The sequence below is a fragment of the Sebastes fasciatus genome, chromosome 7 (assembly GCF_043250625.1).
Source record: "Sebastes fasciatus isolate fSebFas1 chromosome 7, fSebFas1.pri, whole genome shotgun sequence".
NCBI classification, from domain to species: domain Eukaryota; kingdom Metazoa; phylum Chordata; class Actinopteri; order Perciformes; family Sebastidae; genus Sebastes; species Sebastes fasciatus.
Genome location: NC_133801.1, coordinates 5,167,662 through 5,193,145, shown reverse-complemented (window position 1 = coordinate 5,193,145; position 25,484 = coordinate 5,167,662). Strand labels below are relative to the sequence as shown.

General features: G+C 41.9%; 2 protein-coding genes across 6 annotated transcripts in view; both read left to right on the top strand.

The window, feature by feature from the left end:
- The window catches only part of nova2 (NOVA alternative splicing regulator 2), a 102,460-nt gene extending 91,760 nt beyond the window's left edge, over window positions 1-10,700 (top strand). For all 5 annotated transcript variants that reach the window (XM_074641168.1, XM_074641167.1, XM_074641164.1 and 2 more), the window contains one exon: window positions 482-10,700. In XM_074641168.1, coding sequence (XP_074497269.1) covers window positions 482-1,495 — 1,014 coding nt within the window. In that variant the 3' untranslated portion in view covers window positions 1,496-10,700. The remainder of the gene's footprint in view (window positions 1-481) is intronic.
- Window positions 1-25,484, top strand: part of gpr4 (G protein-coupled receptor 4) — a 208,793-nt gene that overhangs the window by 121,606 nt on the left and 61,703 nt on the right. The gene's annotated exons all lie outside the window — the stretch shown is intronic.

Here is a 25,484-nt window from a genome sequence, read left to right as displayed (position 1 = left end):
CATGTGCACCATTTTATCGTGTTCTGCATGACAAAGGAGAGATTTTTCATCACCAATCCCCATCGCATAATTATTGTTCATTTTCTCATTGCACTGCGTATTTTGGATTCAAGAGCGCTTGTTGTCATGCATGTTTAATCGTAACATCACAGGTGTGACATTGTCTCTTTTTGTCTCTCTCTATTGAACATACGCAGTGTGGGAAACACTAGGAGCAGCTCTGTGTAACACTGACTTTCTGCTCCTTCTTCTACATCTTCCCTTCATTTAGTGGATTTCATTTTCTGGTCGATAAAGGAACACATTCACAATCTCTCACTTGTATTTCTCTGTTCATGTAATATCATGTGATGCACAGGGGCCTGTTTTATACTTTGAACACTAACTGGATTAGAATAAAACATCTGTCAGAAAGCAATCATTTATATTTTTCTTTCCCTCTTTCCCTCTTTCTCTCCGACCTCCCCGCCGCTCCCACCAGGCCAAGCTGATCGTCCCCAACAGCACGGCGGGGCTGATCATCGGTAAAGGTGGAGCTACAGTCAAGGCGGTGATGGAGCAGTCCGGGGCGTGGGTCCAGCTATCCCAAAAGCCCGAGGGCATCAACCTGCAGGAACGCGTGGTCACCATCAGCGGCGAGCCGGAGCAGAACCGCAAAGCCGTGGAGATCATTGTCCAGAAGATCCAGGAGGATCCGCAGAGCTCCTCCTGCCTCAACATCTCCTACTCCAACATCACGGGGCCCGTCGCCAACTCCAACCCCACCGGCTCCCCATACGCCAACTCCACCGAGGTCATGCCATCAGCGGCGGCCGCCGCAGCAGCTACAGCTTCCTCTCTGCTCGGCCAGGCCAGCCTGGCCGGGGTCGGGGCCTTCCCAACCACCATGTCCAGCTTCTCAGGCAACGACCTGCTGGCCATCACCTCCGCCCTCAACACCCTGGCCAGCTACGGCTACAACACCAACTCCCTGGGCCTGGGGCTGAATCCCGCTGCAGCCTCAGGGGTGTTAGCAGCCGTAGCAGCTAATGCTAACCCGGCAGCAGCCGCCGCAGCTAATTTGTTAGCATCCTACGCCAGCGATGCATCCGGAGGTCACCCGGCCACTCTCGGAGGCTTCTCCCTGGGATCCCTGGCTGCCGCTACAGGGGCCACCAATGGCTACTTGAGTGCAGCATCGCCCCTGGTGGCGTCATCTCTACTGGCCACGGAGAAGCTATCAGAAGGAGCAAAGGAAGTGGTCGAGATCGCCGTGCCAGAAAACCTGGTGGGAGCCATCTTGGGGAAAGGAGGGAAGACACTAGTGGAGTACCAGGAGCTGACCGGCGCCAGGATCCAGATCTCCAAGAAAGGCGAGTTCATCCCCGGAACTCGGAACAGGAAGGTGACCATCACGGGTTCCCAGGCCGCCACGCAGGCCGCACAGTACCTGATCAGCCAGCGAATCACCTACGAGCAGGGGGTACGTGCCACCAACCCACAGAAGGTGGGCTAAACCTGACAGCCAATGAGAAACGAGGAGGAAAAGAGGAAAAAAAGAGTGGGGGCTTGGGGGAGGAGTATAAAAAAGGGAGAGTGAGAATGGAAAAAGGAGAGGAGAGCAAGAATGTCAGAAGGAATCGTCCGCGCCGTTTTCTTCTGCGTGTTTTCAGTATTCTCTATTAAAAAAAAAAAGAATTTTTGACGCGAAGCAAAAATGTGCTGAGAAGACGAGGAGGGAGAGGAGCGAGTTATCACGCTGAAAAACCAAGAAAAAAATGTGTAACATGTAAATAAGGTTTTATTACTTAACGTCTTGACCTTTCGGGATTTTTTATTGTTTTGTTTTATTGGTTTTTTTTGTTTTGTTTCGTTTAGTAAATTAAGCTGTCTGTTTGTTCGTTCGTGTATTGTGTGGACAAAGCTGAATGCCATGTAGACAGGCCGACTGCCTGAGAGGCTACAGGACGTAGGGGGAGGGAGGGAAGGGCATGGGCGCGGAGGGGGGGGAGGGTTTGCGTTTACAGGGTACAACCCTCCGCCCCCCCCCCCAAACCCTAAATCCCTTATGGAAACAACCCTTACCCCTCCCTCCCCCTGCAGCCCACACCCGGCACCCTCCCGTAGGGGTTTTGTTTTTCTTCTAGTTTTGATTTGCCCCTCAGCCCCGCGCCCCGCCTCCTCCCAAAGCCTCTCTCACTACTTGCCCACAGCCCTGCCCTCCCACCCCCTCCCCACCTTTTACAAGGGTTTTATAATGAGCAAGACTGCAAACTTAAGCCTGGTGTGTGAGAGAAGAAACATCCTCCAATCCCCCCCAACATCTTTTATTCTCTCCCCCGCCTATGATCTCACCTCCCCCCTCCTGCCCTCTCTCTCTGGGAGATGAAGGAAGGGTGAAGTGAAATTGGGGAGGGGTGTTGAGGGGGGGAGAGAGAATCAGCTGGGCGTTTCTTCATTTGCACACCACCCCCTGTATACCCTGTGATGTATCCCACAAGCAGTGCAGCGCCGCAGGGGTGTTACGGCACGTAGCGCCCCCTCCCCCCCAATACGCAGCTAGTGTTTGAGATAGAATGCCGAGGCGCACGCTGATGACCTCACGTAGTGCGAAACCGACGAGAGTGATACTGTGCAAGCTGCGGCAAACACACAGGATCCATGGCATTTTTTGCAGTCTGCTGTGATAATTCTGTTAATGATATTGTCATGATTATTACGATAGGAATCACCACCATCGTCATTATTTATTAATGAGTTCACCCATAAAAAGCTCAGTTGTTTCTTCTTTTTTTTTTTTTTTTTATCTGTGAATTCAGGTTGACATGAATGTAAATGAGACTATTTTTGATTTTTGTTTTAATTTAAGTGGATTGAAGATGAATAGTAATGTCACATAGTGTAATATATGTCTTATTTAAGTCCAGTAAGCCGCCCCAGGCATTAATATCATTACAGTGAAGGATCACCTTATATATCCAGTCAAAGAGCAGAACAGGGAACGCACACACACACATGCACACACACACACACTGAAACTAAACACTATGATGCCATATTTGGTGCTAGAAAAAAGGAATTCACCATATCTATGATGCAGACTGCAGTGAGACCTCTAGATTAGCAACCACAGGCTGCAGGGCAGCGTCTTAGCAGCTATATTAACCTTAAACTCCTTGTCATCATGCTTGGCTATCCTAGCTCATTCTCCAAAATATCGCCGCTGTTCTAAATCTGTACTAAAATGCCCTGTTTGCCGACAATGTAACCGAACTGAATAATTGAGTTGAACTGAGACTTGTTCTCAGATGAACTGCTACTGCTCAGCCTGTGGTCCTCCAAACCCTTTAGATGAACCCAAACCACAGACTAGATCAAGCAAGAGCACTTAAGACTCAACAACGTACTACTGAGAAATGCAAACATTGAGAAAACGGAAACACTGAAACACGACGAGGGAACATTGTTCGTCGGGGGTCCACTGCTAAATCTGCAAGCCTCACTAGTAGATTTGCTATTTTAAGCCAGCGTGCATATCAGTAAAGGAGATAAATAGCCTCGCTGATCTTTGCCCTTATCAAGCAACCGTCCGACTGCCGATGAGGTAAAGGCCAGACATGAGAGATTTTCAACATACATCCAGGGAATTGAGCTCGTTTCTGCAGGTCTCCCATGGCAACAGGTTTACTGGCCACTGTAGACCCAGGAGGCTGCTGAAGATGCTGTTGTTTCTTTTGTTGTTAATTTTTTTTTGGTTTGTGTCGTGTTATATATATATATTTTTTTTTTTTACAAATCGGAGTACACTGAATTTTTGTCTTAATGCACTGTGAAGCGAGGGAGCGGTTCTCTCTGCCTATGAGGTCAGGGATGTGTGCTGTAGACGGCATTGCGATTGGATGGGTTTTTGTATGGCAGGAAAAAAAAAAAAAAAAAACACATATATGAAATATATGTAGAATGCATATGAAGAACTTCACCAGAAATGTACGTCCTATCTGAATACTGAAAGAGACTAGGTCGATGAAGAGGGTCAATCAATTGAGGTCACGAGTTGAGATCAATTAGATACTACTTCCTGTTGTCTTGGAAAAGTGTTTTGTAATCAGAGGGTGGGATGTTGGGGGAGTGTTAGGTGTCCAGCAGCAGATTAAAGAGACTGGAACAAATTATAAAATTACCTTTTCTATCGCAGCTGTGTCTTTTTCATAAACAGTTGAAATTGATAATGTACTGTTCATCCAACGGGCAAATCCCTGGACACGTATTTAAGTCCAACAGGAGTTGAAGTGTGACGGAATGTAAAATGCCAAAAATGAGGAGGGGGTGCATTTGATTTATTGACCTAAACAGCCTGGTGAGGGGAGGGAACTCCTCTTAAGATTAAAAAAACAAACAAGACTTTTTGATTCTTTTTAAACCAATCCGACCCAAAATCCTCCACTGTGCTATCGAATGTGTCACTCTCTGTTGGAGCGCCAGTGAGGGTTAATCTCCACAGCTTGGTAAGGAGGCTTCTTTACTCCCATCTAACACCATCCACACTCTCCTCACCCTCCCTCCCACCCGTCCTCAGTCCTCCAGTGCACTCCCATCCTGACACCCCCTCTCCTCCTACTACATCGCTCCATGGGTGACTATGTCTGGTGTTACGATCAATGCATGTCTGCTGCTTGCCCTGACAAACACCGCAGATTGAGTCTGTCTTCCCTTTGCCTCCTCGGGCGGCTGAGGCTCGGAGGCGCCCCGATGCAGAAAACGACCACACCTGCAGAGGAAGTCATATAGTTGAGGCTGGCAGGGCGCAGTGCACATACACTCTTATCTGTAGTTTGGATCAGTGCATTTCATTTTATCATCCTTTAGAGAAACATTGTTGATTTGGAATACCTTGCTGCACAAACATAAAACATACACATATCGTGAGGGAATACTTTGTCATTGATGGGGTTTGACTGGATTTATGTTTGATATTTTGTGGCGAAAACCTCATAATACCATAGGAAGATAGTAGTAGTTGTAGTAGTAATAGTAGTAGATAGAGTGCTTTTGTTCCACTGTAGAACTGTACTGTGCTGTAAGCAGTCAGTAACTGATTGTCCAGTTTATTTAGTGCATGTTACGTCAGGATTGAGCATGTCGATTACTGCTTGATTTATCATTTATCAAGCAAAAGTGGCAAACATTTACTGATTACAGCTTTCCAAATGTGAGGATCTGCTGCTTGTATCTGTCTTATATTGTTGTAAATTGAATATATTTGGGTTTCAGACTGTTGGTCAGACAAAACAAGGAATTTGTGGACTGTTCTGGGAACGTCTGGAAGGCATTTTTTCACTACTTTCTGACTGTCAATTCATCTAAATTAAGATTTTGAACTGATTAATGCTTAATTAATTGATTAATTCCGACAAACGTTAAAGAGCAGGTTTAGTTTGTTGTCAAATTTGCCTCATTGCTACATTACTTTGGATGCAGCACAGTGTGTTTACAGTGGAAAAACTGCATTGGAATTTGTGATATAGGTGCCAGTTGAGTTGATTAATGCTGGACGGATTTCTTTTTCATCTCATTAGTTAAACCTTAGAAAGATCTTGTTTGGTTTGTCTTTTAAACAGCGGCCAATCTCTTTAGTTATCTTAATGTTAGGGGATCGAGATAAAATGTGATTGAGTACTGGAAGCAATACACGTAGTGGCATGTCGTCCTGTCCTTTATCCTCTGTCTGCCGTAGGAGCTCTGGATTTAGATGTTGAATAGGTTTACATGAGTTTTTAATTTGTGGAAAATGCTGCTATTTAATAATAACTGATGTACTAAAAATACAAGGTTTAAACATATCGAAATCTGTCCTTTAGCTGGAGAAGGCTAGTCTCAAGTGGCAGTGTAATACAAGCTCTGTTATAAGCTAACGATAAGTTAATAATAGTGTAATTCTAACCTGAACAAGTTAAACCTGTGCCAAAATAGGTCTTTACAGAGTGAAACTGTAAATGTGTTGATTTAAACCACATTAGATAAGAGGAGACATACTTTTATATTAAGAAAATGTGAAAAGTGCCAAATGAACCATATTTATAATTTCCGTAGGAGGGGAGAAGTTCACGTGACAGTTTTTAACAGCTGAGTAGACTAACGGTCAAAGCGCCTCAGTATAGCAGTTTGTTTAAGCCCTCTCTGTTCCTGCCACAAGAGGAGGGACCGCCATGTTAGCAAAGTGTTAGCCAGTCCTCTGGGAACTACAGCTCCCAGAATGCAACAGCACTATGACTCTGGGGCTAGACAAATCAATATAGCGATAGGTTAGCATAATTATGCTAAAACAATGTGACTTGATAGCATTCTTAAATACAGCCTTTTATAGTTACGATGAAAATGTATTTTGTGGAAATAGATGTTATCTTTTTTGCACGTCTATATTGCATGATATCAAAGTGAAGCGTGGACAAAAAAATCACAAAAAAAAATCAAAGAAACAAAAAAGAAGTGGCAAAAAAAAAAAAAAATTAGGCAGTGAGTGTCATTCATTTTTCGGAGACAAATCTGTGCATGCCGATAAGGGTAGAGCATTTTGATATTGTTTTACACGCGTTCAAATGTTTGTTGTTTGAGTCCTGGTCCGCCGGCCAAAGGTGAACAAAATGTTTGATTTTGACGTTACATACAACAGAATGAGTATTTTGTCGATAAGTTGTCGAACCGTCCTCGAAAGGGATACGAATAAAACTCTCGAACAAACCTAAGACTATTTTGCTACTTGCCGAGCGAGCTTGTACTAAAAAGTTCTCAGTTGCTGCCGAACTTTAGACAGAAAAAAAAAATAATCAGGATTTAATTTCAAATTAAGACTGAGATTGTCCATGAATGTACTCACCTCTGCATAAGTTTGCATATCACTCCTCTGACCATTGGCGTGCAGTAGAGGCTTACGTGTGTTTCCGTGTGTTTTTGTACTCTAACATTACTAACCCTCGACGCGCTGTGTCGAGCTCTCAGTAGAACTCTGTCTCTGTCTGTCCTTTTACCCCCCCACGCTCTGAGCTCTGGCTTGTCTTGTCATTGATATGCACCTTATTGACCTCAAATATGACATGGAGCATCTCCAGCCCCGCCCAGTGTATTCCTACGGGGTTGGTAGAAAAGAGTGTGAGAAAGAGAGGTGAAATCTCCCCTCCCTCACCTACAAATCACCTCCCATCCCCAAAACAAACCCCACACAAGTCTGTCTGCTGCTCTCTCGGTCTCCCTCTGGGTGCCTCGATGCAGAATTTGGGACAGATTGTGTTTTCACTCCCTTAATATGCAATCCAAGGCTCTGATCTCAGGGAGAGAAACAACACTGAACATTGCCAGTGTGTTCTCTCCCTCCCTCTCTTTCTCTCTCGATTTTTCCCAGCTCGGTTCAATTAGATGCTTTATTGGCTTCCGTGTCAAACAAAAAAAAAAGAGAAATTTTTGCCAAAGTCTATCCACCTCTCTCACTCTCTCATTCCTTATTATGCAACCAGAGTATTTCCAGTGTGGTCATGTTTTGTATCCCGACAGATGTTGTCATGGGAGATGGCCCGCTTCCTACAAAACTCCCCAAAAAGAAAAAAAAAAAAAAAGAGAAAAATTTCCATTTGTGCTCCTAGCGACATGTTTGCACTAAACTCTCTGCTGTTACTGTGCACGGCAGGCCGAGCTGAGCTGAGGTGGGGTTCAGTGTGCGAGACTACTGTAGATGTGTAGCCTTACTGTAGGTGTTTTATTCAGCAGTGTATTTAGATGTGCATGCTCCTCTCTCTCTCTCTCTCTCCCTCTCTCTCTCTGTCTGCTTTATGCCAGCTCCGTGCTCGTGGTGTCTGTGTTGCGACGTAGCCGGCTAGTCATGTTTTTTCATTTTATCCTTTCTGTTTTTATTGTGATGTGTAGAGGAATGCAAACTTAACTCTCATCTGCTCGCCAGGTGACCTCATTGCTTCTCGGTGGGTGTGGCTCTTCGACATAGTCCTCAGATCTTGTTTTTTTGCCCCTCCCCTCCACCGCCACCTCCACAAATTCAAACCCACTCTCACCCACACCCACCACTGACCCCCTCCACCCCCTCCACCTCTTCAAACACCCTCTAAGACATATTATGGGACCCCCCCCTTTTCCACCTCCCCTTCCTTCCCCAACTCGGGCCCCATCGAAGCACCAGCAACTGTAGACTGCATTTGTCATATCACTGTTTTTCTGTTCCTTCTTCTCTGTTGATTTTTTTTCCTGGTTTTGATTTGTACTGTATGCTCTGTCTAACCTAGACCAGTTTTAACAAAATGCCATTTCTATGTGTAGCCTGTTTACCCCTCCCACACACACACACACATACACACACACACTCAAACACATGCATACACACTCACACACACTCAGACACACGTACACACTTCCATGCCCTCTTTTTTGCACTTTCACTGCCCACTCCTCCTCCTTGCCCAAAACATACACACACTTTCCTCCTCCGCCTCCCACGAGTCTCTTCTCTCGAGTGCCAAAATAGAACAGAGAGGAAAAAAACAAAACAAAAACAAAAAAAAAAGACAACAACAACAACAACAACAACAACTACCATTCCAAGCGTTTCTTTGAGTTGTTCTTGTGTGTCGGACATCCATCCTGGAAGCACCCATGAAGCCAGCATGCTCCGCCCTCATAACATGATGTCGCTCATGACGCCTCAACTGAACAGCACCTTGCCCCCCACCACCACCACTCCTCCTCCTCCTCCTCACCACCCCCCACAGAGCTAAACCCGACAAGGATTAACCCCTCTGCAGGTTGGCTACCTACCTACTGTCCTGCCTCTCAACCTACCTAAAAAAGCCCTACCGCTCATGCCAGCTGCTTTCCTAATTCTGTCATCTCTTCAGCCTGTGGGACTTCATTGATTGTGTGCCATAGTGTTGGGGGCACCTTTCACTCTCCTCACCTCCCCCTCTTTCTACCCCCCCTCACCTTTTCTCTCTCTCTATCCCCCCCTCCCTCCCTCTCTCGCTCTCGCTCCATTTGATTTTTCTCGATGGGAAAGATTCAAAAACTCCATTTTCTAATGATGATTTTTTTTGTTGTTGTTTAACATCCAACCCACGCACGCCGACACACGCACCGCCCCCGCGCGGTGGTGTGGGGAGTGTTTACGCACCGTCAGCTGCGCAGCCATCCTCTGTCTTCTTGAACTTTTTGAACTTTCACCCCCTCATGAACTATATTGACCTTCTTCCTCCTCCTCCTACCCCCCTTCTGTGTTCATCCAACTGTTTGGACGATAACTCTCCATTCCATCCCCAAAAACCTCTCTGAGACTGTGCAATGCTAGCTGATATGATTGGATTTTTTTGTTTGTTTGTTTGTTGCTCATCATTGGGGACAATTCTCTGAGATATAAGTCGAAAAAGAACAAAAAAAAAAACATATGAAAGGAAGAAAAAAAAAAAAACTCCAAAAAAAAGAAATGCAGACAAACAAAAAAAAAAGAAAAAAAACACTAAACAACTGTTTCTCCACAATTTCATTTTTTTCTCTCTCATTGTAAATATTTTTGTCAGATTTTTGCCGAGCTGTAAAGAGAGAAGTGTTGAGCAGAACGGGGCCGGCAGCATAAAGAGGTACTAGTGGACGCGGTAGACGATCATCATCCTCTGTATCCGATAGTTAGGTCTGCCTGTATAATCGGCTATGCTAGTTCTACTGTGTTAACCTGTGCTGTTGTTATTAGTGTTGATTTACCTACTGTATTCGCTGTTTAGCTTCCATGTTGGTTAGCGAACTCTTTAGATACCTGTGCTCATCGAATAATAATACTGACCTTGAGAAGTAGTCCGAGCCATTCTCAACGTAGGCTTGTTTTTGTACATTTGTTGATGTTTTCCTAACAGTGAGTTGTAGTGGCGCTAGTATCTTTTATCATCGAGCCATAGTTATTGAAAATGCTTGGTCGTGTTAGAGACATATCATCGTGGAAAACGGCTCGACTCGGCTCCTCCAGGTTGGAAAAAAATAACCCCAGGGAGGTGGACAGAACAAAATAAATAAAAAAAACAAACTAAGCTCCTCCCGGGCGACTAAACGAGGACGCTGAGCTGCTAACTTTTGTGCAATACAGTCCTAGTTTACATAACATAGAATGATAGATAGATAGAGATGATTAACCTCTGCAGGGGCCACTCAACCATCCTGCCGCCTGCAGAACCAAACTTGTGGCATATCTCCATATTTCGCCTGTGCATCAGAGACATTTTGAAAGTATTAACTGCGTGAGATTAGACTCCATCATTTCATCGCATTGCTCTGAGCTCCACTCTTGATTTATGCTGCCTGCCCCATTGCCCTGAGAACACCACATGAGCTATTTATTTCTCAGACTATTATTATTATTATACTATTAATAAATAACAACGAGAAAAAGGGAACGACTGGAAAAAGGTGAATTAATATTAGTATTGTTTTGTTTTTATTTTTAGTATTTTAGTGGTTGCTTTTAACAACATTCATTAACTGACTTAAAGAGTATTGAATATTTAATGTAATTGTAGCATTGTGTTTGTAAAGAGAAAAAAAAACCTAGTGAGTTGTGTTTCTTGACTTGTGGATTACCAGTGAAGTGGGCAATCTAGTGCTAATATATATGAGGTCTTTTTTTAAGGATTCTTATTTTGCGACAGCAACAGCAGTCATTATAAATGTTCATTTTAGCATCACCTGTCTTCCGTTGTCTTATTCTTCACCTTCCACCACACTCTGCATCATCACAGTAACACATCGCAAGTCTGGGGGCGGGCAAGAGTGTGTGTCTTTGTGTGAGTCGTGGTGTGTGGGCGCAGGTGTGTGTGTTTGTCATGAATGTACGTGTGAGTGTAAGTTAACAAACCTGTGTGTTTATTTGTGTGTGTCTATGCAAAATTTGGTAAATGTGTGTGTGTGTGTGTGTGTGTGTGTGTGTGTGTGTGTGTGTGTGTGTGTGTGTGTGTGTGTGTGTGTGTCCCTTTGTCTGTCTCTAACTTATGTATGAGTGCATGTCTGTTTGTTGTGTGTTTGCTGGATATGTGCGGGCGGGGTTCAGGGTGGGTGTTCTGTCCAGTGTCCACCAAAAGCTAAAACCTGTCAGGCTTCCATACCTCCTGATGGAACCTCCTGACGTTATAGCTGCAAACCCTCATCATGTGATCTGACTCAACTCGACTGTTCATAACCCCCCTCAGTCACCTGACCAACCAAATCAACCAATCACTGTCCACCACTACCGCCTTCCCCTGCGCCATCCTCTGCTGCACACCACGTCAGCCCCATGTGATGTTCTCCATCGATAACATACTACTGTCACAATCTACTGTTACATGCCGACAGGTCTGGGGATAAATACTTGCCTAGAATGGACGTTCAAGTGTTCAAAGTTGAGGTGCGCTTGGTTTTGTTTCACCATTTGTGGTATTTTCACCTTTGAGATTATTATGATCGCAAATGAAACAAAGCAGGCCTTAAATTGCTTTAAAAAAAGCAAGTACACCTCAAGTTGTTGGATTTATAAAGGGCCATTTCACCCCAAATATATTAGGGATGTTTTGTCCAGATTTTGAGATATCTGTCTCTAACATTTCTGCCTCCACTCCAAAACAATGGAGGTGAATGGAAGTTTTTGGTGCTCACAGCATTTAAAATATACATTTAAAGAATCAACAGAAACTGTTCTAAACAGAAACAGTGTCGCTGTTGCTCACCAGTATTTATTGGCTATTTTGTCTGTAGAAATATAGTTCCAATGAAAACTTTTAAATACTGTGTGCACTAAAAAACTAAATAAAATGTTTGGGGGGATGGAGACAGAAATCTCAGAGACAGATATATCAAAACAAAACTGCATAGTTAAATACCACCACTGGAGTTGAGTGAGAAACTATTTAGCAATTTGGATGAACTGGCCCTTTAATCTGCATAATGTGCACTTGTTCCGTTTATTTTCTTCATTTGAATCCATTTTAAAATTCATGTATTTATCTCCAGAGCTGCATATTACATTCTACTGTTCATACTACTGTACGTGCTGCATACTACCTTACCAGGTCAGAATCCACCTTAACCTGTCTCCATGCCAACCACCAAGGAGCCAGTTGCACGGCAACCGGCTTCCGCCACCACCACAACAAACCAACCTACCAACCAACCATCTTTCTCAACCACCGAGGCCACGCCCACCTGACTATGATCGTTCCATAGAAGAAGAGATAGAGGAAGAGAGAGAGGGTAGGAAAGGAAAGGAGGGAGGACAGATGAAAGAGACGTAGTTGTGATTCTCAGGGTGTCTTATATTGATCTACTGTTCAGTCTGTTCTGCAGTCTCTCACTGGTGTCCTGTTGCCCCTAACTGAGCCCAAAGACGATCATGTCCTTCCATGATAAATTCCTTGTACAATTGATTGACTACTGACCAATTCCTCTCGATCAGTTGATTGATAGTATTGATTGACCAATTCTCTTGAGAGACGCTACATAGCCAGCCAGGTGAATGAAGCTAGGCACTGTAACTAATGTTTACAACCCAAATGAGACCAACAACGCTGTTGAAAGAATGTCTAGGACTTAAAAAAAAAAAAGACACAAATCTCTGAAGAGTACTTATTTCTAAATGATGGAACTTTTCGCTTACTTTCTATGTGACATGAGGTAATGTAATTTTTTTCAATCATTGCATGTGACTATTTTGATTTGCAATGAAAACTGTTAGAATGGATGGTACATTTGTGACGTCAGTGCAACGTTGAGACGCCGATGCTAGAAATCAATGTCGGTGTCTTATAACAGTGTTTTCATGTCACCATGAGGAGTGCTTATGGACCAATGAATGCTAAATGTGTGACCATACAAAGCTGTAAAGGTTTTGTTTATTTGTACATGGTTATGGGTAAAATAAACCATTGAAGCAAATTAACATCTTTAGTCTTAAGGAGTAAGCCCTTACACATCCGTTTGTAAAGTCAGTACCATGAACGGCGCTTTGAAAGCTTTGGATAATGCAGTAGATACCCTGTTATGAGGTAAGTTTCAACAGTAAAAGTTGATCCAACATGGCACCTGGTAATGTGCTTCCATTCAGATACTGTGAGTCTTTCTAGGAGGGCTTCATGTAGTCGGGTCAACATGTTAGGGAAGGTCAAAGACAATCAGGGTTTGATCCGCTTTCACACATCACCGTCTTCCCTATTAAGAAGGGGTGGGGTTCAACTCTCTGACATATCCATCTACCCACAATCCTCCTGTGCACCAGAGTCATCCGATCAACAAACACCTGCACCCCCGCATCCACCATGATTCCACAAACCAGCCAATCAGCTCCTGTGACCCTCTGGCCAAATCGTCTCCGCCCTCTCCATGCCATCGGCTAAGCGGCTAGTGGCTTTTTGAGCTGTTGTTGCAAAGCCCCCTGGGATATGGAATCACAATTCACAGCATGGTCCGACCAACCTCTTGTCACTCCTCCCACACACCTTTCTCCATATGCCACTAAAGAAGTTCCTCCGGCTTCCAGCAAGAAGGTCACGGCGTTCTGTGGGGTTTTATAGTTTGTGTGTGTGATCAAGTGCACACTCCTGATAAGTTACTGCAAAACAAGCAAACACACGGGTCTTCCAGGCAGCTAAAAGTAACCTAAATAAAGACAAAACTACATTTTTACAGTCAACTCATGCATACTACATATTTGCAAGGTTGTCACAACAAAATATAAACACCAAGATTTTTAGCTATATCTCATATATCCTGTAACATCGCATCACGGATAAACTACAAATCTGTGCTAGACTGTAGCTGAACCAATATCTGCCTCCAAGAAACATCTCTCTGTCAAACTGTCAACATCTTCTTAGGGGTGTATACGCAAGAAAAACTGAACAATTGTTCCAAAATTGTCCACTGAGATGCACTCGGGTGTTGTGATGAATGTTAATGTGCCTTAGATCAGCTCCCAAAGTTGCTTTAACTCCTGTCAGAACCGCAAAGGCCTCTGAGGATGCGGGAGGTAAGTTGATCAGAGTGGTTTCTAACCTCCAGTCAGAGAGGTGAAATGGTATTTTTTGCCTAAGAACATTACTGCAAAACCTCAAATCCATACACAGCTAGAAACACATGATGTATCCAAGAACTGACAGAAGATGCTGCTGTTTGCATTTTTGTCTGTTACGATGTCCCGTGCATTACGCAGGGAGAGATTAGAGCTTACCTGTGCCTCTGCAAGGACAGTCAATTTAGATTTAAACAGTGCTCTCTGAAAGCAGGTCAGATCATAAACAAACACTGTAGAATAAAGTGAAGGAAAGCAAGAAAGTCCCTCATACCAGCTACATTATAGGAAAACATACAGTTTTTTATGTATTCAATCATGTTCCTGCATTCAAATATCGGCCACAAGCTACATGAGAAACATGTTTTCAGCAGATTAACACAAATTAAAACAGTTTTATGACATTAAATCACATTATTTTAATATGTTTTCTTTCATTAACTACATCATCCATCTTGTGCTACAGATGTTTTTCAACATAATCCTCAGTGTAATTGCAGGTATCTATAAATCTGTAAATCCCCAGAACTGTTTTCAAGGTGTTTCGGTGTCTTTCAGTTCACTGTTGACCTACTTTAGTGCAGTTGGGCTAACGCCTGTATACAGATCCAGCGGCTGTCTGAGCCCCAGAGGAGCCTATATGTGACAGCTACCATGATAAACTAGCGGTGCTCCTGTAGGCCCTCGTACCAACATATAGATCACAGGCTCTGAATCTGGGGCGCTCGGGTGTCGCTCAAGCTATGATGGTTGTCGCTCAGCTGCTGCAATTATTTTAAGTTCCAGAAACACAAAATCTTGAGCTTTCCTGCCACCATAGAGATTAAATTAATAATGAAATCAAACATTATGCCCAAGAAATACCTCTACTTCTTAATTCCTTCTTTAACTCATGCTAGCTAGTGCTATCCGTCTTTGTCAGCGTTGGCGCAGCACCTGCTACCGTTGTCCTCTCCTCTTAGAAGCTGCATATTGATTCCCCTCCCTCCTCATCCGTTCTGCTCACTTCTTTGCATGTTCCCTCGTTCATCTGAACTCTCTGAATAGATCTCAGTAAACCCCAACGGAGACGTTCACAGGAATTCCCAGGTTGCTCCTCTGAAGTAGGAATGAAGATAAATGGGATAGGCTGGCTTCTTGCAGAGCAGCAGTGCTTCCCATGCACATGTAGCCTATATTTCTGTAACCATACTGGGCCTTTATGGGCGTTGTACCGTAGTTTCCAGTTTTCCCATTAGAATATAAAGCTGTGGCCTTGTTTCTGAGGATTAATGTGGACATTTGTGGTGGCACCTTTTGTAAGTAGGCCAACACCAAATGTTTGAGTTGTCCACCTGCAGGTTTAGAAGGTATCTGAACGAAACCAAAGCCTGCAACAAGCAAAGAAAAACAGACAGTAACAGCAACACATTCTCATCCCATCTCGTCACATACCGCCGCTTTGTCACACCCCTTGGCGCCACTTTATTTTCGGCATCAAAACCACTATAGTTACCCCTGGCATCACTTTAGGTTTATGCAACAAAACCACTATAATTAGGTTTAGGAAAGAACTACATGTTTGGGGTTAAATCTACTACGTTTGGAAAGTGAAAATTAAACTGAGCGTTGTGAGCATGTGACACGAACAAACAGCTGATCGTAACATGAAAGTGTAATGTAACGGTGTAGCGGTGTCCACCTTCCTTCCCGCCTGCATTTCATACCGGCCCTAAAGGGTGCCGTGTGCGGCGATAACGCACATCGACGGCCGTGACAAAGCCTCGGTATTTCACGCCCTAGGAATGCTGGTAGCCTACAAACAAACCGCAGTGCACGGTGTTAAAAAAATACTGATGCATTGTAAATCCATACAGGCATAAAGGGACCCTCTGAACCTAGAGAGCATTAGGGCGAATTATTTATGTAGTGGGACCATGAATACTGGATGTGTCTCACTGCCATCACTGTCCCTCTGGGGAAGACCCTGTTTACAGCCGGCAGGCAAGGATTCAGAGGGCACTACAACATTAACAAGTGAAATGTCAGCATCCCCTCTAAACTGTTAACATTTATTGGTAATCGTCGTAAATTTGTCATGTAATGAATCCCTCTGAGTATTCATGAAGAACACAACATTAGTGTTTTTAATAGCACAGTTGAGCGTAGAGAAGGTTTATGGAAGAACATTCTTAATTGTACACTGGAGGGAGGGATGACTGCGTACCCGTGGATTCAGTCAGTCTTTCGATATCCAGTTCATGCTGTTGGATGAATGTGGTTTTATCATGAAGTGGAGATCTCTTCCCACCACTACAGCAATCCAGCAAATGAGCTGAGGCCATGTGATATGCGATCAATAGACTAAATGCCAATCGGTCCGAGCGCTGGAAGGTCAACGTCAGCTATTGCAACATCATGATATTTTAAAGCTAATTCATTATGGGGAAGTCAGTCATACATGTCATATCACAGTGATACATACATCAGAAAGAAGTGATGCCGGTTACTGAATTATGAATCTAATTATTTTGCAAGTCCAGGAATCATATTGATAGAGACAAATCTGTGTCGCATTTTTAAACAGTGGATGAGTCGTTTATCTCATTTGGGGATAAAATTCATCATATCACTCTTTTCCTTCCTAGAGCAGCACTCTCATCTGCTAAATGACACGTTACAAGATTTGTATTCTTTAATCTGTCTATGTACATGCACACTTAACTCCCGCCTGCTATTACAGCTGAAAGTTGCACTGCTAAGGTTATGTTTGTTACCTCCCCTGGGGCCAAACATACTGAACCTATCTGCACTGTGTGATTAAAGAAAACCCCACATCTCAAAATATTTACACTGAAGCAATGATATTCCACCTTACCAAGACGAATCTCCATCATTTAAAGGGGACATATCATGGAAAAACTCACTTTTCAGTGCTTGTGCTCATACAATGGGTATCTGGAGAGACTACCAAACTGTGAAATAACACAACCGTGTCGGTTGTTGGGGGCTGACTAGATCAGAAAACATGTGATTCAACAAGCCATTCAGATTTGGCTCCCCCTTCCTATGTCACCTGCAGGTTCATTAGAATATATCACCCACAGCTTGAGAGCTACCTTTGTAAAGGTGCACCATGTTTAAGCCAATCAGCGGCACTAAACGGAGCGTTTCAGACAGAGGGTGAATACAGGTATATTCAGACAGACAGTAGGAGTAAAATAATGTTTTTTGAACATAAAAGCATGTTCTAATAGAAACCCCAAGTACAAGTATGAACCTGAAGATGAGCATGATACGTCCCCTTTAATGTTCACAGCAATCAACCAAATAATGGCCACCACTTCTGTATTTCTCCATCACCCCGTCTCTCTTCCTCTCCGCCAGCCTGCCTTACATCCCATACTGTAGTGTGAGAGTGAGAGTGGTGGAGCTCGTGCCAGCGTAAACAGCAGATGTTTTGAATCGAAAAGATAAACAATTACTTAATTCTTGGCGATTCCCATGCTGAGCAACGCAGTCTAATTGAATCCACAGTCGAAAATGGAGGTTCGCTTGAAGGGTTTCTTTCCAAAGGGCTTCATTTAAATCTGAAACGTGTGACCTCTATGATATCACCCTAAAGCCCTGCAGGTCTTTTTCAGGACAGAGCAGAGAGAGGTATTAGAATAATGATTCATAATGTGTTGGTGCTCTCAAAATGCATCTTCTCAGTAGACAAATTAAATGTTTTAATTTTTTCTCAGGCCGATACAGTATCACTATAACTTCACTTTGAATCAGTCACGATCAAACATCTTCTCCCTTTTTGAAAAGAGATTACATATTTAATACCAGCAAACATTAATGGATGATTCATTTCAGAAGCAGTTGCAATAAAAGTGAGTATTTAGCATTTTGGAATAAAACCCTTCAAGTACTATAAAGATTTTTGACCTTTTAGAAACGAAGAGCCAAAAAACTCCTTTTGATTAAAAGAAAGCAGTTTTTTAATGCAATATATTTTATATGAAATTTGATTCTCTCAGAGTTTAAAAAGATATTGGCTTTTAAAAAAAATGTATATCATTTGTATGATAATTCAATTTTAAATCAAAAAAGGAATATTTTTGGCAATTAAAAACAATTTGTAGTAGAAGAGAACATGAATTTTAATGTAATTCTGATTGTATGTGTGTCTACAATCTGCTGATTTTAACAGAAATTCACTGTTTGTCACACAAAGTAACTGAGCCAAAAGTGATCTTAAGATGGTTTGTTAAACCGGAATTAAAATATCTGTTATAGCAGATATAGTATAGGTATCATTTCACCTATAACATCTCCCAACAGTGACATATCTTACTGCAATGAAACCTCAAAATATTGACCTCAAATATGAAAATACACACTTGTTGATATACTATATGTAATATAAATAGCTGATCATGGTTGCACTAATTATATTAGAGCAAATGCATCACGGTAGAGACATTTACAAATCTTTCGTCCCACAGAAGCGTTGGATCCTAATATGAATTTATTTTAAATTTCTCATCATCGCCGTTCATCCATAATCCCTCTCTGATTTACAGTCAGCCGAGCTAAAATCATGAACAATGATTGTACCGTTTCTATGCTGTTTGTTCTGCTGTGATAACATTTTCTAACTCAAACTTACATTTATTTGACATTAATCTAGATGTTTCCCAAAAGAAGACATATTTGAGATTTATTGAATGTTTATTGTATGTAAAAAAAAATAATACATAGACCATACGTTCTATTAACTGCATTGCAAAAAGCTGTGATTTTAAAAAGCACTGTAGCGTGTACAGTGATTTCTTTATCAATTTTATGGTACATAATATGTTCTGCAATCTTGCAGCTGTTGTTCTTTTTTTTTATTTGTTTCTGTTTTGGAGCCTATGCTTTAATAAATATATTTTCTACGGTACAAAGGGAAGCCTCCGCTGTGCTTCATGTGTCTAACTGCTGTTGCTGTTGCTGTGAGTGGCGGCACAACCAGAACGCAAATAAGTTCTGCTCCCTTCTTCTTCTTCTGGTGTCTTTTTTTATTTACAAAACAAACATAAAATACTTTCTACATATTCTGTCTGCCTCTTATTTCAGTACGTAAAGCTCTTTTTTTACTCGGATTTCTACCTCGTGTATTCTTGTGATGTTTTCAGGAAAGGAAATGGAGCTTGTTTCACTGAAGGTAAGACACATCTGGATGACAGCTAATGCTTAAAGCTGCTCTAATGAATAGTTTACAATGGATTAAATGACTGCATGTTATATGAAAAGGGTCGCTCGTAGTGACGAACCCACAGAGAATGATCAGTTCCCCTCAGCTCTGCGGAGCATTTTAGCATCTTTTAGCTCATCGTTTTGGTTTTACAGTCTGCAACTTTACTGTTTTGCTTCACTCCCGCTCATCAGCAATGCAGCTGTTTTCAGTGAAAAATGCCTGCAGTAAACAAACAAAATTAGCGACAAGTTGGTTAAGCAAGTGAAGCATCCAGCAGCTAAAGAGACAGATATTATTCTCAGGAGTTGGTGGAGACCAAAGCAGAGCTAAAAGAAGAGTCAGTATTGGACTTACATTCATCAAGTGGACACAAACGAAGCTCCAAATGAATGCTAATGTTGCTTCATTCAACCATATCAACTTCATAAGGTGATAATATGTCAGTTTTGTGTTTGTTTTGTGTGTCGCTGCCCCCTAGAGGCAAAAAACAAATCTAATTAATATAAGTTTAAGGAGAGAAGTTAACTACAACTCCCAAGGAGCGTTTTCGTTGCATCCACTGCTGAACTAAAGTTAAACTAAACTAAAACTAAAGTTTACACTCTGTATAAACCTGATGAATCATTCAGCCATTTCTGTCACTTCACATTTGAAGTCTGGGCCAATTTTGGAGGAATTTGGTATTTATAAAATGTCCACTATGCCAAACTGAAAGAAAAAAACATCAGAAATTAAGTTGAAAAAAATAAATTAAAAAGTTTATACAATTACACAAACATGTAATATCATTAATCTAACACTGAAGTATGAAGTGACTTTTTTAAATGTTCCAACACAGTGACATAAACACTATTTCTCTGGGTCAGACGACTAACTAACTAACCCGCCCTTTCAAAAATGCAGTTTTTAATTTAACTTGGTTGTGAATTAACCAGGATGAACTCCGATTTAATGGGAATAAAATAAATATTGTTGCACCGCCGCTGAAGCAGAGAGCAGGAGCATTCAGAGCTGCTGCGTGGGCTGACGGGGACAGATTAGCATAATGAGGATATAGACATCTTCTATTGGTAATCTTATAAACAGACAGTGAAAACAGTGAATGTGACACACCTTTCCTTCACTATATCCAACCTGAGTGCGGCTACAGTGTTCCTGTTCCAGTAACAGCTCTAACATCAATCTGTTATTTTAGATTCTTTCTTTAATGGAAAAATAATCTCCTAGTAATTATATAGAGCTCATTATGGTTCCCAGTTTATTACTGGTAATACAGCAACGAAATATATGTTCTGTATGAGAAACATTTTTTACTCTAATGTTATTCATGAGTTGGGGAAAGGCTGAGGCTCAACGTAATCTGTAAATTTTAAACATTACAAGAGCTGATTCATCTCCACAAAATTAACTCGATGCTAATGACGCAGTGATTTCCTCACACAAGCCGATCCTCTGCGTGTTTTTACATTTACATATTACTCATTTTGGAGACAGACTTTTCCACAGCGACCTGTCACAGATTTGTTTAAAGCTAAAGAGTGTGAGGGTCGAGATCTGTACCGCAATAGGAAAAAAAATTTACACAATACCACCAGCTGAAAACAACAACAATAAAATCCTATCAAGAACCAGCATGATACTTAAACAATGTAAATATTCTGTGTTTAGTTGTTGTCTTTTTGTAACTTTAAATATGCTTTCCCCATCATGATGATGACCTTAAGGCCTTCTTCATTCACGTTATGGTTAAAGGGCTACTAAAATGTTATAAACAGAAATCCACTTTTCAATTTTAATCCAAAATAAAGCCACTCCCTTACAATACCAACATGAATAAAAATCTGACTCCTCTTAGTCCTTACTAAAATCTACATAAGCCACACTGTTGAATGCCCCAGTTTTAAGCCTCCTCCTCCGAGGTAAACAGCTGTAAATAGTGTGTATTTGTTGGAGACTATTTTCAGCAGTGGATCAATGAGTATTGTGGAGAGTATTTACAGCAGCAGGATGGCGTATGTGGGAGTGAGTCAAGATAAACTACAGTGTGTGTGTTCATGGTAGCCAGTGTTAACAGCGTGGATCATTGCATTAACAGGTAAAGGGTGTAGGCTGCAGTATGTCGGTCGTCTGTTGGTTGCGTCAAAATTCGCTCATCGTTGCATTAAAACGTTGTGTATTTGAAAACACTTTGTGGCTTTAGGAGTCAGTGTGCAGGCAGGTGTTACTTATTTAATCGACGTCAGCTTTGCACCCATGATTTTACATATAATTACATTCTCAACATACTCATACTGTAACAGACATTTTCCAAAGTAAAACACGTTGTTTTTCCTAAATGCACAACAGCTGCCCAAATGTACGATTGTATCACACATCTAAGAAGCAGAGCCGTCAAGATGGTGCTGTGCTCCCTTCCAGACTACTCCAGTATGTATTGTGTGTATATATAAATATATATATATACACTTAGCTCCTTATAGAATCTTATCTGACATGAAGCACAGTCTTATTCTAGCTTGACTAGAAACACGGTTTATAATTGTAGCCGTTGTTCTATTTTTACAGCTTTACCTCCTGGCCCTGCAGATCACACAAACCCAACAGGACACATTAGACTTTCCACAGTTTATGAGGAACCAGCGGCCCTCCTCCCTCACATCCTGCACTCTGAAAACACCACGGTTCTTCAGAGGTCCTAAAAGGTGCTTTGGTTCTTACTTACAGTATGTTTGACAAACTATAAATAGTTTCATGTGCTACCATGGTGATCTGATGGCTCTTAACTCCCAATGTTACTGTAAGTCACTAATATACTGTCTCCACATTAAAATATATTCTCTCCATGTATGTGGTGGGAAAAACCTTAAAGTAAGCAAGATTATATACATCAGGTTACTTTTTTTAATCCTGTTTTGTTGTTTGTTAGTTAGCAGAAAGATTTAAAACAAATTCATGTTGGTGGAAAATTGGGCCACAGTTGAAAAGTTACAAGCGACTTGGATTCATACTTTTTTTTAAGCATAAAATTGCAAACAGGGTGTTTTTAAACATTTTTGTTATTTTCTTAGGACTTACTAAACTAACTTGATTAATAAATATCACTATTTGTATTTTGCTCCAGCTCCTTAAATTCCTAGATCCTCTATTATAAAATTAAAATCACTGTGTGTAATATTAGAAAATGTCCAATAAAATCCTGGGTCACTGAAAACAAAGAGCTAAAAGCAATGCTGAGATTGTTCTACAAACAAAACTATAATTCATGAGCTGTTATCACATGATTATGATCTACATACATGGTGGCGTAAACAAATGAAGAGTATTGTGCAGCCTTGGTAGAGCTATGGGCTCTCTGAGTTTCAACCATGTTAAGTAAAGACTAGTTTTCTAGCACATTTAATATGATGCATAGATGTTTTATGTATTAGGAGAATTAGACATGCAAACCTAACCCTAACCACTGAGCCTGTCATTCCCCTGATAATAACACGAGGGAATTTATTTTCCTACTTGGGATATTTTTATGACCAAAGGCTTCCTATGTGGAAACCAGAGGAACCGCTCGCAGGTAGCTTACGGAGTCATTTTTAATCACAGTGTTGCAGCCTCTCGACACGTCGGGCTCTGCCCGGCGGGGCGGACTATCCACCTGTCTCTGAGACCCCCAAAACATCACGCCAACCCTGTCGGGAGACATTAGACTTTGTGTGATGTATGGAAGTCAGCCAGAGAACAGAGAAACCACAGCAGAGCGTCCCGACTGCCTCAGGCTGCTACACATCACAGTCACAGTGGAACGACTAAACACACACAAGTCAGTTCTTCCTCTCACGGATACTTTTTGATCATTTGTTTGTCCATCTGCCATTCATGGACAAACAACATCCAACGCTGATGGACCCAAGTGGGGAGCTCTTGTGTGTTTTTACCTCTCCATGTTTCTCAGACATTGCTGATCAAATTTTGTCCAAACCTTGGGGAAGCATCCATCTCACTATTGCATTCTGGCATTTTCTGCTATTGGTTGTTTGCCACACGCATATCTGAAGCATTTGAGACTTAACCTCTTAAGCCCTCGGGTGCTGGAAGGTGTGGTTCTCCTCGACAGACATACCCAAAATAAATCAAGAATACCTCCACAACTACCAGGTCTATATGCATGATCTTGGTCTCTATGGATAGGTAAGACCTCAGAGAATTCATCCCCAGTGTGAGTAACATTGTGACTGTTACTATGCCTGAGTAAATTGTGATGAACCAAAGAAAAGATTTATATTTTTATCCTCGCCTAAAATGTTTTCTAGATTAGACAGTGGATAACACCATTATAGTAATGATACCACGCACAGAGATGCCACTGAATTCATTCAGCAACTCCTTGACTACAACTCCTTGACTACAATCCCACCTTTCATACGTGCAGTTTCACCCAGAAATCTTATAAAAATGTTCAATGTGATATTCTGTCAAATCTCATCTCGCAGTTTTTTTCCCTATAATGCAAGAGACATTTTCTTTTGAAATGACATTAGTCAGATGCTTGACTTACGTCAAGGAGTTGACCATTTTTAGCAAATGGTTACACCGTAAGATTTGCCAGCAACACCTCCATACAAATCCCCTCTTAACAAACACCTACATGAACATAAAAATGCCAGTTAAGAGTCCTTATATAGTCCTCATTTGCTATGCCGAAGAGCAAAGCACATCAGGAGGTTGGTACAGCAGCAAACAGTGTTGTATGAGCACATCAGAAGAGCAACAGTGAGAAGAGTCAGGTTATAAAAAGTATTTCTGTTGCTTTCCTCCCTTCCTCTCCGTCAGTCTTTTCCTTCCTTCTTGTCCCGTCTTCTCTTATACATTTCTCCCTTCTTCTCTCCTTCCTTCATTGTAACAATGGACAATGGAAGACAACATAAGACGGAGAATAAACGTCAGAACTAAGTGGGATTCAAGACAGATTTAGTGATTTGGTGACCTTGAAGTAACCTTGAATCTCTGCATTCCTCCGCTCTGCTTTTAAGTTATTACGATCCCGGGTCATTTAATAACTGAATGATAATCTGATCGGGCTAAGTGCTTGGAAATAAAGAGGATGAAACGCAGCTTTCTTTATTCCTCTGAGCCAGACAGACGATTTAGGGGTTTCAATCCAAAACGCAATGAAGCAAATTTCATTGGGAAACATTCATCGCTCATTAGATTGAGAGATAAAAATAAATATCTGCAGGAATAGAAGGCAAGGTCTTATACTAGCTTACTATTTAAATAGTCTATAGACTCTATACCAAAGGAGCGAGTCGGCAACAGTGGCAAAAATCAGGGGGGCCTAACCGGTCTTAGACCAATCAGCTACTTAATAGATTCTGAAACGCATATGTTACAACTATACTGGCCCGAATGCTCCACAATTTACTCATACAAGCCTTATACATCATCATCAGAGGTAATGTTACAGGCTTCAACAAGACAAACATTAACAGCATCACATAGCCTGGCACGGCGGCCACATTACAGCATCACATAGCCTGGCACGGCGGCCACATTACAGCATCACATAGCCTGGCACGGCGGCCACATAAACCACATGCACCACATTGTACACCCAACAAAAACTATCCAATAAGGGCTGTAACGGTATGAGATTTTCTACTTTAATCATTATTTTTTTATCTTATGCTACATTAAAAGCAGCTAGCAGAAAACAGGCTTCTGTTCTTCTGTGCGATGCGCCGGTGTTTCGGTTTAACGAGTGACCGTGTCATCTGGTGACTTTCAGCCGAATGCATCCGCCTGCTCCTGTTATGTTGGCTTTCTGTTCATGTTTTCAACAGCTGCCGTCACTACGAGCAACCATTCTGAGAGACACCAGTGAACACGGTCACTTGTTGAAGGGAAACACCGGCTGTACACTGAGCTAAAGAGGAGAGGCTGCTCGCTATATGGCATCTGCAAAATGCACTGCCACTAAAAACATGTGACCTATCAGGAAGTCTAAACAAAGAGCAAGAATTGTTTTAGTTGTATTGGTCATAGTCAGATAGTTGAAACTGCTTCATTGACTGCTATTCACTGGATGATACAGCAAAAAATGAAGCCCTCTACTCGGCTGGTTGGCAACCAGTTTTTGAGTGTGTCCCTTCTTTAACAGTGGATGACAAACTGTTCAAACAGAGGCTGAACTGCTCCTTTAATTGGAAAACACCTCCGGGATTAAAA